The sequence below is a fragment of the Colobus angolensis genome, unplaced genomic scaffold (genome assembly GCF_000951035.1).
Source record: "Colobus angolensis palliatus isolate OR3802 unplaced genomic scaffold, Cang.pa_1.0 Scaffold654, whole genome shotgun sequence".
Lineage (NCBI taxonomy): Eukaryota > Metazoa > Chordata > Mammalia > Primates > Cercopithecidae > Colobus > Colobus angolensis.
Window position 1 is genome coordinate 161646 of NW_012120199.1, and position 17413 is coordinate 179058.

Genomic DNA, 17413 nt, shown 5'->3' on the forward strand with positions numbered 1-17413 from the left:
CCCAGCTACCTGAGAGGCTGAAGCAGGAGGATGGCTTGAGCTCAGGAGTTTGAGGTCACAGTGAGCCATGATCTAGGCGACAGAGCAAGACGCACATACATACATATGTATAAAGAAATTTAATCTCCAGTGTAATAGTATTAAGAGGTAGGGCCTTTAAGAGGTGAGGAGGTCACAAGGGCTCTTCTCTCATGAATGGGATGAAGGCCTTTTGCCCGTCTATCCCTTTTGCCACGTGAGGACACAACATCTAAGCCACCAGCTTGTAAGCAAAGACCAGGCCCTCACTGGACACCAAACCTGCTGGTACCTTGATCTTGGACTTCTCAATCTCCAGAACTGTGAGAATAAATTTCTATTATTTATAAATTGCCCAGTCTCAGGTATTTTGTAATACTAGCACAAAGGGGCTAAAACAGAAGAGCTCTCAGAAAGTGTAATATTTCACCAGGCTCTTTCATTTCTCTTATAAACTAAATTATTCAGAGAAAGAAACTACTATTTTCTATCACTGAAATGTGATAAGTATCTATGACAGAAAAAAGAGATATTCATTTACTTTGAAATTACTTTAATTTAGAAATAGAAAACACCTTGAAAGGAAAAAAACCCATAAAACATACAGGCAAATTTGTATTCTGTGAGCTTCTCACACCCTCACACTTGTTCACCAGTCTCTAAGATGAAAAACTCTCTTGCAAAATGTATTCAGCCACCACTGTAAAAGAAAGAAAAATTATTACTTCTGAGCAGAGATATAATTTTAATAATTATTATTATTTGAAATGCAATATGCTATAACTTTAATGGCTCAAGACCAATTATTTGAATCCCACCTAACTTTATCTAAAGATGGCATAAAAGAATGGCACAGTGAACTTTAAAATCCCGGACATGAAAAGATGATGTGGTTACTGGCAGAGGTCTATGTCTAAACTCACAATGCTCATTCAGGAAATGCCATTTTGGAACAGTCTAGCCTTTCTGAACACAACAAAAAACATCCATTATATGACAGGATGGTTAGCTGAGAAGTTTTTCAATTTGATAACGTCAACACACCAGCAGAAAACAGACTGCACATGATGAGCACAAGGTACTCAAGCACCGCATCTTACCATAATCATTCCAAAATCTGCATTAGTCATGATGAAAACAAAAATCAGCTTTTCTACAGAAGAACTTCTGAGTTTTAAAAGCATAAACATTAAACCTGCATAGTCAGATACACATTTTAGTATTGTTAAAGCAAAATAATTCCATTACCAGAAGAAAATTACACAAAATAGGCCAGGCGCAGTAGCTCTCACCTGTAATCTCAACACTTTGGGAGGCTGAGGGAGGCAGGTCACCTGAGGTCAGGAGTTTGAGACCAGTCTGGCCAACACGGTGAAACCGTGTCTCTACTAAAACTACAAAAAAAGCAGCCAGGCATGGTGGTGTGCACCTGCAGTCCCAGCTACTCAGGAGGCTGAGGCAGGAGAATCACTTGAACCCAGCAGGCGGAGGCTGCAATAAGCTAAGATTGCACCACTGCACTCCAGCCTGGGAAAGAGAGTGAGACTCCACCTCAAAAAAAGAGAGAAAATTATTACATAAAATACCCCTGAGCATATACTTTAATGTTTAGCATTTTAAATGCTTATGCTATTAAATAGTATTGCTGTAACTAAAAGGCCAGCAAGTGCTTATTTTAAATTCTAATACTGTGAATATTAATTTTGACTGCTATAATTATAAAGAAAAAGAAGAAAAAAATTGTAAGAAAAAAAGATAATTCAACCCAATGAGTATTTCCCTTGCTACCATCTCCAAAATGATTTAAACAATGACTTATCCTCTTTCAAGCAGGGAAAGCAAGATTCCTTTCAGTTGTACAGCTATCATGGTATAACATGGGAAAAGAGTAACTTTTCTGTAGTGTCTCTCAAAAAATGTTTTAATTGGCCTTCACATTAAGATTAAAAAATATCTAAAGATAGATTTTTTACCTTCTTAAACATTGGAACCATTTTTTTTAACTAGAAGTTTTCTAGGTAACTAGCTTCTGAAAGGTTTCCCGTGTTGCTCTATCACTAGCCATGCAATCCGAGTGGTTATTTAGCCTCCCCATACCTCAGTTTCCTCATGAAGATTAAATGAGTTGACACACAGAGTCATGGAAAGTTCTCAATGAATGTTAACTATTATTATTGCCACCATCACCATTAGAAAAGGCAAGAATCTGAAGTTGTTCACTTAATTCAACAAACACTTATTCAGTGCTTTTAACAGATACAAGAGAGCTCTGGACTAGACTCTATAGGAGAGACATACAATATAAATAACAAGGCAGGCCTGCCTCACAACTCATAATCTAATGTGAAAGATGGACCTGAGTATGACCCAAGGCAGACAGTGATGTCTGGCAAAAGGGACAAAAACATAGGTTAGGTGAAGGCTGGCGAAAAAATTTGAAAGGTGCTTGTATACCAGAAAATTGGAAAAGGTGGGCTTACATGTTCTTCTGAAAGGTACAACTAAGAACAATGAAGGGTGATTATCACAGGAAACTAATTTTGTTATCATTTTAAAGAAACACTTCCTATCAATTAAGTATGTCTCATGACAGAATGGGAAGTAAGAAGAGCAGAAGCACTGAGTAGGAAAAAGAACGGACCTGACAGAGACTCTGCCACTTCTTTTTACTGATTTCCTCATTCTACTTCAGTATTCTCCCCATGACTCCACAGTTCTACAGTTGGCATTTCTCACTGGTAAAATAAAGGGATTTCTGAACTGACAAAGGAGGTATCAGTGACTTGGGCCCATCTAGTTCTAACTACTTATGATCTTGAATATCACTTTGGGGCAATTTTACCTTAATGACTACAGTACCCTACTAAGAAATCCCTCTGACAATATACATTGTTACTTGTCATTTAAAAGGCAACCTGTACCAGTACCTGGGATAAAACACCTAGTATTTAGGAGATTTATAGTTTAGAAATTTTTTAAATCATTGCTTCAAACTTAACCACCCGATAAAATCAATTGATATTACTGATTGATATTAGATAGATTTCAATAGCATATGGAAAGTTCTCAATGAATGTTAATTACTATTGCCACCATTACCATCAGAAAAGGCAAAGAACCTGAAGTTGTTCACTTAATTCCACTAACACTCAGTGCTTTTAATGGATACAAGCACTTGAGGTATATCAGTGCTTACCTGATATTATTACCAGGTAATAACAGATTTTATTAGCTCCAAACAGTGGATGAGGCTGAGATTAAATGCATACAAAATTACAGAGTAAGTACTAAAACCCATACTAAGTCCTTACCCTAAACTGAATTACCTAACTGCTAATTGCTCAATGCCACAACATGTCCCAATGACTTACAACGAATTTAAAAAGCAAAATTATTTGGAAACAAATAAAGTGATCCCAATGTTTCTCAGCCTTTTTTGCCTCCTAATATACTTAAAAGTTATGATATTCTCCCATCAGTATCAATGGCTCATTACAGTAACAACTTTCACTCGTATTCTTACCCAAATTGTTTCTGGGGCCTTACATGACTTAAAGTCATAATCCAAGTAAGAACTGTTATCCCCACTGAATAAACTGGGCACAGAGAGGTGAGGCAAATTGCCTGACGCTAGGACACCAACTGTATAAGAAGAAAAAGGATTTGGATCTAGGCAATCTGGTCCAGAGTTAGAATTCTATCATAGCAGTGATTTTTGGATGGGAAGCATTTCCTCTGCTCCTTAGAGATTAACAAGATAACAGCAGAAAGAGGACTTAGGTTTCAATGCTGGCTTTGTGACATACGAGTGTCTTTAATACTTTCTTGACTCTGTAAAATTTTATTTATTAAAGAAAATAGTGCCTAGCACACAGAATTTCTGGAAAGATCATTTAAGATCTAAAGGCGCTCAATCATCAGGTACTCATAAATATCAGTAGACTCCAATAGCACTAAAAAGTCAAGAGATGCATCTCTGTATTAACGAAATAGCAGGCTGTCATCTCAAATGGTTTCAAGTTTCATTCAATCCTAGTCTATTTCATAAAGTTTACTTACACAATGATGTTATTAATAGGAATATGGATCAATTTCACAAAGAAGCCAATGAATCCCATTATAGCAAATCCTATTGCTGTTGCCATGGCAATCTTCTGGAATTCTGCATTTAAAAACACGAAATTCACATATTTTTTGTACTGTCACTGAAAGTATGGGAAAAAAACTATCAGCAATATAAATGAAATTAACTAGTATATATTTCTCCTGTTAATAGATATATAACTTAAAAATAAAAAGGTGAAACTGTTAACAGTAAACAAGTTGTTTGACAGGTTTTAAAATTTCCATGTTTTGTTGATATTTAGGGAAACATAACAGTGCATGTCTGTGCTAGTGAGTTCATCAACAAGTACTGAAAATGTTTTTTCTTCTTAGCAAATGACCAGAAAATACCGAAATAAGGACATGGATGAAAAAATATACATTATTTTTCTTAAGTTTTAAAATGTAACATTGTAATTTTTATTATACCATATCGATTATACAGGCAGAAACATACCTTTTTCTGGTACATTATAAACAATGGGCCCAGTACCTTTGCTATTATGATGAAGCCAAAAATAAGGCTTGAAAAATCAAGTTGGGCTGGGCACGGTGGCTCATGCCTGTAATATCAGCACTTGCGAGGCCAAAGCGAGCAGATCACCTGAGGTCAGGAGTTTAAGATCGGCCTGGCCAACATGGTGAAACTCTGGCTCCACTAAAAATACAAAAATTAGTCAGGCGTGGTGGCAGGTGTCTCTAATCCCAGCTACTCAGGAGGCTGAAGCAGAACTGCTTGAACCCAGGAGGCGGAGGTTGCAGTGAGCTGAGATCGCGTCACTGCACTCCAGCCTGGGCAACAGAGTGAGACTGTCTGAATTGAGCACTATTTTATAAAACATTACACTGGTAATGTTACCATTTTATGTTACTTCCTAAGAGAAGCTTTCCCTGATCTCCTGAGTTGGTTAGTCCTCCTATTATGTGCTGTCAAACTTCCTTCTAGTTATCTTCCATAATACTTACCACAGCAGTAATTAAAAAACATAATTGTAATAATTTGTTTAGGACAGTCTTTCTTGATAGAGTCTAAGCTCCATGACAGCAAGGACTATTCCCTTTACTATATATTACATTACATACATGTTATATTCTCTAGTATATTACCAGCTCCTAACTCAATGAATGAATACAAGTACATAAATTTAACACATGAATCATGATAAATAACAAAATTAAATTTCTAGTTTGGCAAAAACTAGATTGTTGGCTTCATGTTAGTTAAGGTTTTGTTCACTGGGGTGGGAGTTCAGTAGGGAGACTTCAAAGCTTTTTCAAAGAGAAAATATGTCAGATACTAAAAGTCATAAAATATTATTAACTAAAATGTTACATAAGGCTGTGATAAATAATCTTACACCATTTGAAAATACATAAAATAAAAATTTAGACAAGAGTAAAAAATTTAGGAAGAAGGGACAATGTTAAAAGCCATTGAGCAGTATCAATCAATAAAAATGTTGGCGAAAGTAATGCAATGGCTATTAATCAAGAAGATGTTAACCAAACAAAAGGCTTAGAAAATGCAAAGATTTAATTTATTTTCTCATAGGCAAGCAATTACCTTTTCTATCAGGTTTAGTGCATCTTTTAACCAGCCGAATGGAGTCCTTTACAAACTGCCGACTTGGCTCAACAAACTGCATTACCTGATCCATAACTGCCTGTTTAAAACAAACAAAGATACTCACTGGTATTGGTTATCATATAATAAGCACTTATTCATTGATATCAAGATGTAAATGAGACCAATGAATTCACATCTAACATGGGTCAATTCCACCTCCTAAAATAAAACAAAAAACAAACTCCAAAGCCTAAATTGATACTATTTTTGTAAATTTCAGTTAATTATCAGATCAAAGGCAATAAGAAAAGCACAGTTCTTACTCATGATATCTTCACTGACAAAGAACAGCACACGCAATATAAAAAGCCAATCTCTATTAAGAGGTTAAAAAAGGTTAAGCAATTGATAACACATCCATTCCTTTTCTGACTCTGCAGTCCCACCCATTTCTCATTCTACAGTCCCCTCACCGCTCCTAAGGAACCATCAATGTTGAGATTCAACAATTACTTTCCATATTTTATTTTAAACGACGCAGAAGCCAGTGTCTTGTACAGTGAATGCCAACTATGGTGCTGCAAGAGCCTAGAATGGAGGCAAACGTGAATTTCAACCTTGAGTTTTCTAAAACGTGCCAATACAACACACTTTTCTAAAGTACAAAGAATAGCTAAAGCAAGACGCAAATTCTGAGAAGATACTAGCTAAATTCCAAACTTTTCTATTTGAACACATCTTTTAAGGAAACAGGGCTATATATTTTACTATATATGTTCTTTAGAGGAATCTATTATCCAACAGAAATGTCATCCGATGTTAGCTTTGAGAGCCACTGCTATAGAAAGTAAAGAGATCAAAGTGTTACTTGTATTTTCCTCCATTTCCAGTACTCAGAACAGTGGCCAGGTGGTAGTTCAAATCACTGGCTACGGAGTGTAAACCTCTGTAAGCCCCAGTTTCCTCACTTAATGTAGGCTGTGGACAACGAAATGAATTAATGCCAATGAAACACCAGGAATTCTGCTACGTTCTGGGGGCAAAAACACAGTAATGTCTGTTTTCTCAGTATTTCACTTAACTTTGCTGTTGAAATCCAAAGGGCTTAAACTTTTTGTAATCATGGTTATCACGAAGGAAGCTAAGAATTCTTTATCCAGAAAAATGCACGCTACACACAATACCGCACTCAATGTCAGGGGTAGAGACCCAAAAACCAACTATGATCTCTCGAACTAGACTCTAGACCACTGCTCTCACTTTAAACTACGGGAGCGGAGGCAGGGCCAGAGCTGAGTACAGCTTTTCCCAGACAGGACTCCACACCCGCACACAGAGCCAACCCCGAAGGGATCGGGCAGCAGGACATCATCTTTGGCTGCAGCACAAAAGACGCCGGGGCAGGACGCTAAGCCCTGGAACGCCGCGGGCCGGCGACCCCGCTCGCCGGGAGCCCGCGGCCTGGGTTTGCCTTCCGGCAGAGGCCGAGTTGGTGGGATGTCTACGGCCAGACCCTGGCCCCAGACTTGAGCCAAGGGACCACTCATCGCCCGCCCCGCGACGGCCGCCCGGGAAGACACGCCGGCTCACCCCCGCGAGTCGCAAAGGCGTGGCCGCCCGGTTCGCCCGTACCTACCGGCGGGAAGAAACTCACCTCCCCAACCGACACCTAAGATGCCAGGGACACGTAGCACTGGAGCGGACTGATGGAGGCCCACCGGAACCGGAATCCGGGTTTCTGTCAACAGCCCGCCCACTCCTCCGTCCTATTGGTTCCTTACGCGAAACCCCAGTGCGCAATCGCAGCGCGACGTGCGTGCCGGCCACGCTTCCCGGAAGCGATGCGTTGCGGAGCTCGTTGTTGGGGCGTTGGTTTTGGGAGTGTGACTAGAGTCAGCCGTTTTTTCCCCGGCTGGCTCCGGGGTTACCCCACCAGCCCGACCTCAAACCACTCGCGTCCACAGCACGAGCCCCAGCGGCCTTGCGCGGTGCTTGCTCTCTGGTAGCGGCTGACTAGGTAAATCCTAAGTTGTGTTTTTTTTTTCCTGCGGTCCAGCTTGTTGTGTGTCCTTAGGGTACATACTTTTTGTATGTATAATGTTGGTCGAAATGAAGCTTATGAGCAATACAACATTATGGCCTAATTCAAAATAGTATCACCACCCTAAACTTTGACTTTGGCTGTCATTCACGGTAATGAATGCCGCTGTAATCGAGGCCGTACTTTGTCAAACGCTAGGTTTGGTTACGGGAGTGGTCATAATGTACACACAGCTCCCCACTTATCCACAAGGATGCATTCCAGGACTCCCCGCCCCCCCCGGGGCTGAAACCGTCAGTAGAGATGGGGTTTCACCACATTGGCCAGGCTGGGCTTGAACTTCTGACCTCGCGATCCACCCTCCTCGGCCTCCCAAAGTGCTGGGATTACGGACGTGAGCCACTGCGCCCGGCCATATTTCCTTTTAGCAATGGAGCATAACTGGATCTGAGGAACAATATAACTCTGGAGTAGTTGATAGAACATTAAGAGGTGTTACAACTCTCAGTGCTTTTAAACTTCAGTAAGTTTAAGAAGTAGTAAATCTCCTATTAAGTTTTTTAGTAAATGAAATTTGTAACCCCAGAATCTCCAGATACTGATTCAGTGAGTCAGGGTTAGAGGCCACACACCTCCCTATATGTGCCGTACACACTACACATACTTTACCTTAGCCTTAAGAGTCACTTTTAAATTCTGAACGGACTGAGATGCGTTTGACTAGTTCTTCCTAGCACTTCAGCCCATGTGTCATCTGTTTAGAGGCCTATAGTGACCATCTAATGCAATCCTGTCTATCTCATGCTCTTTTTTCCTTTTTCACAATACCCTCTTCATTTGCTGCACAGCGTTTGTATTAATATGTATTTATTTACTCCTCGGTTCGTCTCCCTACACTGTAAATCTCCTTACTAGACCATAAGGTCCAAGTGGGTATAACATATCTGGGTTACTCACAGCACCTAGTAAAGTGTTAAACACAGTAAATGCTCAATAAATAGTTTTCAAAAAAATAATTCATTCCACAAAAAATGTAAAATCATATGTTGGCCAGTTCACCCCAACCACCAAATGTCTGAGTTCACAGTATTTTCAGCAAAACACAGAAAATCAAGTAACACATACAGTGGTTACCCTTATCCAAGAAAATCTGATTCAAAAAGAGATGTGTACCAGAAGGTAATGTGACAGAGGCCACATTCAAATAACTTTCATTACAGTGTGTTGTTATAATTGTCTACTCACCTGAGTTCGGGAGTTTGAAACCAGCCTGACCAACATTGAGAAACCCTGTCTCTACTAAAAATACAAAAATTAGTCCGGCATGGTGGCGCAGGCCTGTAATCCTAGCTACTCGGGAGGCTGAGGCAGGAGAATTGCTTGAACCCGGGAGGTGGAGGCTGCAGTGAGCCGAGGTCACATAACTACAGTCTAGCTTGGGCAACAGAGCAAGACTCCATCTTTAAAAAAAAAAAAAAAAAAAAAAAACCGATAACAGCAGATCTGTGCAAAAATACGAATCAACCAGAACTCTAATTCTTGGTTACTAGTAGTGTAGAATGGCATAAACCTTTGGGAAAAGTTTAGTAGTTTATCATAATACGAAGCATATATACACCAACTATGGCTCCGCAATTTGAATTCCAGGTACTTATTGAAGCTATATGAAACTAAATTCACAAAAAGACTTGTACAGGAATGTTCATAGTAACTTTATTGATAACAGAACTAAAAGCAACTGGGTACCATCAATAGAATGAATAAAGATACAGGTATAGTCCCACGACGTAATAGTACTCCACAGCTAAGGAAAGAAAACTCTGCCACAACACTTGAAGAGTGACAAACATGGTGAGTGAAACAAGTTTATGCTAAAGAAGGCACAGTGTGCAGTTCCGTTTGCAAGATGTTTTAGACAAAGCAAAAATAATGAATGGTGGAAAAAATCAGAACAGTGTTTGCCTCGGGGTACAGATTGAGAAAGCAGGTGAGGGAACTGGGGAGTGAAAGTAACACTCTGTAATTTAACAGGTCTCAGGGTTTCACAGGGGTCTTAGTCAATGTGGGCAGCTATAACAGAATATCATAGAGTGCTGGCTTACACAACAAACATTTCTTTCTCACAGTTCTGGAGACTGGAAGTCAGAGATAATGGTCAGGTTCTTGTAAAGGCTTTTCCTGGTTTATGGAGAGCTACTTTCTCCTTGCATTCTCACATTGCGGAGGGCGTAGGAAGAGAGAAAGAAAGGACCAGCTCTCCTCCTCTCCTAAGAACACTAATCCCAACGTGAGGATTCAGCCTCCTGACCTGATTACCTCCCAGAAGCCCCTCCTCCAATTTGGAGGCACACAAACATTCCATCCATAGCAGCAGATCTGTGCCTTTTACCTCAAAAACAAAAAAAGAAACACAAAAACTCAACAAACATTGAACTCTAAATTATACAATTGTCTGTGCATTTAGGAGGGAAACGTACAGGTATCTACAACTTATTTTGATTTAAAAAAGGGCAGGTTCATGGTTGGAGGAATAATATGTGTTAGAGGAATTATTTGTGATAATGCAAAGACAACAAAATGTTAAATGTAGACTTAGTAGTGGTGTAAGATGTTCATTGAATAATTCTTTCAATTTTTCTGTATGTTTAAAAATGTTTATAAGATGGAAAAAAGTCAATATATAGATCACCAAATCAAGTTTTAAAAATTTTGACATGAATTGTACTGAGTATAAATTGAATGTATATATAGCAGAAATTTTAAATTGACCCTCAATTTAAAAATACATGAAATATTAATAACATCATTTGAGATAAGCTGAATTAATATTCCATTTATATTCTTGAATCTCTGCCTGAAGCAAGAAAAAGTTTAAGAAGAACTATGGAGATCCAAGGACTCCATAGTACCTGTCTTTTTGTTTTGTATTACTTCATTTAGGTATTATGACAAAGTGGAAAGAGCTGTATCTTTTGAAAAATGAAGCTGACACAGTGGTTGAAATTATGAAAGTGTCAGCAGTTCCCCAGGAAAAATCAAAGACCGGACCTAGATACAAACATAAAGAGTCTTTTAGACAGGAATATTTTAAGAGTTAAATGTGATGAGGTCAAATAAAGTTTTCTCCCCTCCTCAAACCCTTTTTGAAAAAACAGGATTTTAAGTACTATAAAAAAAGTTATTCCATCTTATTTAGTTAAAAATGCAATAACTAGAATAGGGTGGTGAAGTTGACGTGGCAGATTTAGATATCACAGAATTAGTTGCCAGTGACTCTATGTTATCAATTACAGTAAACAGTTTCAATTGACTACTTCCTCCTGAAACTCACTGTTCCCTTTACTTCATGATCATTTTCTTAAAATGAAAACAAAAACCTTTTCTGAATCTGCCTAATGGACTTCTTTTCCTGCATTGTCCTGTATTAGAGAAGTCTAACTGTTCCAATACACATAGTCACCCTCTGGGCTGGCCAGGTGCTGATTTCTGCCCAGGCCAGTCAGTCTCCGCGGATCTGACGCAGGGCTGTGTCCTTTCCACATAGTAAGTCTCTGGGGATCTGACGCAGGGCTGTGTTCTTTCCACACAGTAAGTCTCTGCGGATCTGGCACAGGGCCGTGTTCTTGCCACACGGTTGTGCAGGGTTTCAGGCTCCCCAGGGTGCAGTGCTGCGTGTTAAGGGTTCTTAGTACATTTCGGGAGAAAACAACCCACTTAAAAAATAAGCAAAAGATCTGAACAGACATTGCATAAAAGAAGATATACAGATGGCAAATAATCATATGAAAAGGTACTCACCATTACCTGTCATCAGGGAATTGCAAACTGAAACAACAATGAGCTACTATTGCAAGCCTATTTGAATGTCTAAAGTCCAAAATACTACATCAAGTGCTGGCAAGGATGTGGAGCAACAGGAAGTCTCCTTCGTTGCTGGTGGGAATGCCAATGGTACAGCCATTGCGGAAGGCACGTTGGCAGTTTCTTACAAAGCTAAACGTAGTCCACCATACTATCCAGCAATTGCACTCCTCGGTATTTAAATCACAGGAAGATTTATGCTCACACAAAAACTTACACACAAATGTTTATAGCGGCTTTATTCACAATTGCCAAGACTTGGAGGCAACCAAGATGTCCTTCAGCAGATGAATGAATAAACAAACTATGATAAACACAAACAATGGAATATGCTAAAAGGAAATGAGCTCTCAAGCCGTGAAAAGACAGGGAGGAACCTCAGATTCATACTGCTATGTAAAAGAACCAGTCTGAAAAACTACACACTCTGATTCCAACTATATGACATTCTGGAAAAGGCAAAACTGTAGAGACAGTAACAAGATCAGTGACTGCCAGGTCTTGACGGGGCTGAGGGAGGGTGAGAGAGAGGGAAGAATAGGTGGAGCGCAGGGAATTTTTAGTGCAGGTGAAACCATTCTGCGTGATGCTACAATGGTGGATACATGCCATTATGCATTCGTCAAAGCCTAAAGAACTATACAGCCTGACCTCTAGTGTAAACTATGGAGTGTAGTTCATAATAGCGTATCAATATTGGTTCATCAGTTGTAACAAGTGTTCGCTAGTACTATATTAATAATAAGGAAAACTGCAGGAAGGATGTATAAAGGGTTGTGGTGCCTCTCTACTTTCTACTCAATGTTTCTGAAAAACTAAAACCCCTAAAAATAAAGTCTATTAGTAAAAATTAGAAATAAAATATAAGATCCTAGCCGGGCGCGGTGGCTCAAGCCTGTAATCCCAGCACTTTGGGAGGCCGAGACGGGCAGATCATGAGGTCAGGAGATGGAGACCATCCTGGCTAACATGGTGAAACCCCGTCTCTACTAAAAAATACAAAAAAACTAGCCCGGCGAGGTGGCGGGCGTCTGCAATCCCAGCTACTTGGGAGGCTGAGGCAGGAGAATGGCGTAAACCCGGGAGGCGGAGCTTGCAGTGAGCCGAGATCTGGCCACTGCACTCTAGCCTGGGCGACTCCCTCTCAAAAAAAAAAAAAAAATCCTAGGAGAGGGAGAGAAACTAGAGTCATCTCATTGCTTCCTTTATGCTCTGTCTGAAGCGACACCCAGCACCATCAGACTCCTGCACTCTTTCCCTCCACTACCAGTCAATCTTTTTTTTTTTTGAGATGGAATTTCACTCTTGTTGCTCAGCTCACCGCAATCTCTGCCTCCCAGGTTCAGCCGATTCTCCTGCCTCAGCCTCCCAAGTAGCTGGGATTACAGGCATGTGCCAACACACCTGGCTAATTTTTGTAGTTTTAGTAGGGATGGGGTTTCTGCATGTTGGTCAGGCTAATCTCAAACTCCTGAACTAAGGTGATCCTCCCACCTCAGCCTCCCAAAGTTCTGGGATTACGGGTGCAGGCCACCACTCCCAGCCGCAGTCAATCTTTTTGTCAAGATGCTAGGAATCCCGGTGCCTTTCCCAAGACAAAGCAGTTGACAGAGTCCAGTTTGACCACAAACCTTGTTATAACACGTTGACTTATTTAAACAAGGTAAGGGGTTCTGGCTTCTTTACTGTATCCCCTGGAGCTGTATGATGAATTACGATTTATGACCGCATGCAGTCACTTTTTTACATTATTTGAGATATGGAGGATGTTACGGACTGAACTGTGCCGCCCCCAAAATTCACATGTTGATGGCCTAACTCTAAGACATCAGAATTTGACTGTATTTGGAGATAAGGTCTTTTCTGTTTTTGTTTGTTTGTTTGTTTTTGAGACAGGATCTCGCCCTGTCACGTAGGCTGTTAGCACTAGCTAACACAGATCACTGCAGCCTCAACCTCCCGGGCTCAAGTGATCCTCCCACCTCAGCCTCCCCAGTAGCTGGGACCATAGGCATGTGCCACCACGCCCAGCAAATGTTTTTTCATTTTTTTTTTTTTTTTGTAGAGACAGGGTTTGGCCACTGGAGATAAGGTCTTTAAAGAGGTTATTAAATTAAAATGAGAGGCTGGGCATGGTGACTCACACCTGTAATCCCAGCACTTTGGGAGGCTAAGGCAGTTGGATCACCTGAGGTCAGGAGTTCAAGACCAGCCTGGCCAACATGGGGAAACCCCATCTATACTAAAAATACAAAAATTAGATGAGCATGGGGTCACACCGCCTGTAATCGCAGGTACTCAGGAGGCTGAGGCAGGAGAATTGCTTGAACCCAGGAGGTGGAGGTTGCAGTGAGCTGAGATCAGGCCACTGCACTCCAGCCTTGGTGACAGAGAGAGAATCCATCGCAAAAAAAAAAAAAAAAAAAAAGTTAAAATGAGGCCAGAGGTGTAGGCTATAATCCAATATGACTGGTGTTCTTATGGACACAGATACACAGAAGGAAGGTGATGTGAAGACACCAGGAGAAGATGCACAAATTAAAAAGAGAGGCTTCAGAAGAAACCAGCCTTACTGGCATCTTGATCTCAGATCTCCTGCTTCCAGAACTGTGAGGGGATAACTTGCTGTTGTGCAAGCTTCCCAGTCTGTGGTATTTTGTTATGGCGGCCCTCACAAACCCACATAGAAGGCAAGCTTTCATTTCCTTTTTTTCCTTCCTGTTTCCTAAGAGAAATATTAACAGTTCAAGCGAGTGTAATTTTTGGGCACACACAGAGTAATCTCATAGGAATATAAAAATCAGGAAGTATCCTGTCCCATTACTGCAATGTGGAACTAATCTTTTAGGAAGAGCGCTTTGTGAGTACTCACGTGAAGGAAAGGGATCAGATCACAGTTTTGAAACTTCATTTTAATACTTATTTCTTAATCAGTTAAATTTTATTGTCAAGTGTTTTTCTTTCAGGAGCTTAAGGACACGGTGTTTCCTGAGTTTATGCGTGCCTGAATATGCCTGTCTGTATACTTTAGTGATGTGGGTGCATATAAATGTGGGCATCACTTTCTTTTCTTTATAATCTAGTTGAAAGATAAATACTCCATTACATCCTAGCACTCAGTGTTTCAGAGGGGAAATCTGATACTACCTCAGATTGTCCCATCCTCGTCCCCTTGATGTGATTAAAGCATTCTTTCTCTGCAACTGAGATTCAGTGACAAACAGGATCTCAGTGAAAAGTGACATTTTATATCATTTTTTCCCGAGACTGCTCGATTCTTACTTCACTTCAGGGAAATGTTGTGTTCTTGTAATATGTTTTCTGTTTGATCTGTTGGAGTATCTGTTTAAGGCGACTACCCTTTTGTTAGCTTTTCTTTGTTCTTTTTATATTTTCTTAATTGTGTTACCTTAATTACACCTCTGTACGCACCTTGATCAGCTCGTTTTTAAATTTTTTTTGTACTTAATTAACTCCGTTTTTAACTACTGTGTTTCTTACTATTTTAAATTTATTTTGTGATGTTATTTTGGTTCTCAAAAATTTTTCCTTAGTGGGACCATCTTCCATCCTGTTTCATTCTATTTTTAGGCGAGTTCACTGATGGAGAAGCGTTTTGCAGGGCTCATGCCCTGCGACCTCTCTGGTTGCAGAGAGTGGCCATGGAGGCCTCCTGTCTCCGAGCTGCCTCGTCACCAGGCTCCTCATCTGGCTTCTGCATGCGACCACCACCTCTCGATATATTTATTTTTCAGTGGCATATTTGTATAATTTAAATTTAGTAGATCCTTTAAGAAAATGTATGTTATAAAAGTTTAAAACTCAAAACTGAAGAGAATATAATCTTGTCATGGGTTTTCTTGCACATTCAGAGCAAGAGGCTCTGCCTTCCACCTCGCAGTCTGCTGTGTGGCTGGGCTTTCCTCAGTGCTCTTGGTACATTTCCGGAGTCCCCTGTGCCCTGTAGAACTCTTGCCTGTAAGCTGTGCTTTGCTTGTGTTCGCTTCAGTGTAGACAAATGGCTAGCCCTTGTTCCAGCTGCTCCTTTGCAAAGGATATGGATTCTGTTTTCTCCTCAGAAGTCTGACCCAGGGCCCTATCCAGGACACAGTGACAGTGGGGAGAACCCTGGGTCTCAGGCTCTTCCTCCAGGGCCTCAGCTAACATCCCTCTCGCCCGCACTATGCATCTTGCTGGAGAGGTCTCTGCTCCTGGATTGTGTTTTGACTTTGGCTGAGCTTCCAGCTCAACCTTTCAGACAACATTTCTCCAAAGCAGGAACAATTTGTAGAAATTCTCGACATTTTATTCATTCTGTTGTGGGGGCTTAGGGTCCATGATAGGTAGCTATGCCAAGCCATAGCAGAGTGTGCTTTTTCTGTTTTCTTATTTCATTATGGCGGCATGAAGTTGTACACGTTTCCCTGTTGGGTTCTTGCTCTTGCTCTTTTTGCTGCTGTCAATAATTATTGTTGATTACATCAGATGTTGGAGGAGGTGAATTCTGGGTGCCTGTTTTACTTCACAGCCATTGCTATTTTAATAAGAAGATGGGGAATTAAAATATCAGGCCCTGCCATCTTGTGATCCTTTTAACTCAGAGTCCTTTCTAACTGGAAAACACAGAGATGTCTCTATTATTTCAAGAAGCTATTAGATATGTCCTGTTTTTCTATGCCATTCACTTCCCCTGAGTTGCTCTCAGACCTACCCTGTGCTCATTGGTGCAGTGGGAGTGATCTAACCTTTAAGGGGATAGCTGTTCCAGCCTACCCAGATGACCCCACTAAACAGAGGGTAATGCTAGCCAGGAAGAGAAACCAAAACATTAGAAAAATGAAGGAGCCAGCAAGATTATTGTAAAGAGTTCAATTGCCTACTGTTACAGACAGAAATGGAAGCAAGTGAGGAAAATACATATAGAGGCTTTTGAACCAAGCTTCCTAACTCCCAGGACAGACATTTTTTTCCCCCGTTTTATCTGTGTGCTTTTCTACCATCCCTTATTGGCCCCTGGATGGTTATTTTCTATCTGTTTTTAGAAATGGGAAATTTAATACCTAGTTCTCAGGTTCAGTTCAGTCTAAGAACTGAGTATCAACGAAGGACATAATTTATTCACTGTACAAAAGACCACCCAGCTGCAATGCCCAGTTCCCTCAGTTATAACTGGGATTAATTAAGTGGATTTTCATATCTCCTCCCTTTTTATTGTTCATAATGCTTCCCACCTAAGACTGATAGTGCTGTCAAGAGCTCTGTTGCGGCCAGGCACAGTGGCTCAGTTATCCCTGTTATCTCAGTGCTTTGAGAGCCCGAGGCAGGAGGATCAATTGGGGCCAGGAGTTTGAGACCAGCCTGGGCAACATAGTGAGACCCCGTCTCTACAAATAAAATAAAATAAAAATAAAACCTAGTGGGGCCTGGTGGCATGCTCCTGGGTCCTAGCTACTGAGGAGGTTGAGGTAGGAGGATCTCTTGGGCCCAGGATTTCAAGGCTATAGTGAACTATGATTCTAGCCTGGGTGACAGAGCAAGACCCTGTCTCTCTGTTAAAAAACAAAAACAAACAGAAAACAGCTCTGTCCAAGGGGTTGGGAGATCCTCGATGAAGGAAGAGAAGATAATTGGTTGGGTCTGGAGTGTACAAGGACTTCAGCTTCTAGTCATGGTGGAGAAACTGGAGCAAGACCTGTATTCCCAATACCAAAAATGAGAAAACTGGACAAAATATGTGAAACAACTCTTTCAGACACTGGGAAACAGAAAATACAAGACTGTGATTCATAAGGGGATGATAAAAAAATAGAGTGATTCTATCA

The 17413-nt window shown here is 40.6% G+C and overlaps 1 protein-coding gene and 1 long non-coding RNA gene across 3 annotated transcripts in view; one reads left to right on the top strand and one right to left on the bottom strand.

The window, feature by feature from the left end:
* Positions 1-554: 554 nt before the first annotated feature.
* SEC61G (Sec61 gamma subunit) lies at positions 555-7441 on the bottom strand. 2 transcript variants are annotated; one of them, XM_011925697.1, is made up of 4 exons: positions 7344-7441; positions 5687-5786; positions 4078-4180; positions 555-718 (listed from the first exon to the last, which is right to left on the bottom strand). In XM_011925697.1, the coding sequence occupies exons 2-4, from the start codon at positions 5778-5780 to the stop codon at positions 709-711; spliced, it is 207 nt and encodes a 68-aa protein (XP_011781087.1). In that variant the 5' UTR covers positions 5781-5786; positions 7344-7441; the 3' UTR covers positions 555-708. The 2 variants fall into 2 exon arrangements, with proteins under 2 accessions (XP_011781087.1, XP_011781088.1); XM_011925698.1 differs by having other exon boundaries at positions 5687-5782; positions 7344-7424.
* A 57-nt stretch (positions 7442-7498) lies between these two features.
* Positions 7499-17413, top strand: part of LOC105500262 — a 43796-nt gene continuing 33881 nt past the window's right edge. Inside the window, exon 1 of the long non-coding RNA XR_001000003.1 lies at positions 7499-7706. This is a non-coding gene — a long non-coding RNA (uncharacterized LOC105500262). The remainder of the gene's footprint in view (positions 7707-17413) is intronic.

Excerpts from the sequence above, each read along its gene's own strand:
- SEC61G (XM_011925697.1), bottom strand. The coding sequence starts at position 5,780 with ATGGATCAGGTAATGCAGTTTGTTGAGCCAAGTCGGCAGTTTGTAAAG. Across the intron at positions 4,181-5,686 it reads CACTAAACCTGATAGAAAAG|AATTCCAGAAGATTGCCATG; the intron begins GTAATTGCTTGC and ends TTTTAAATGCAG.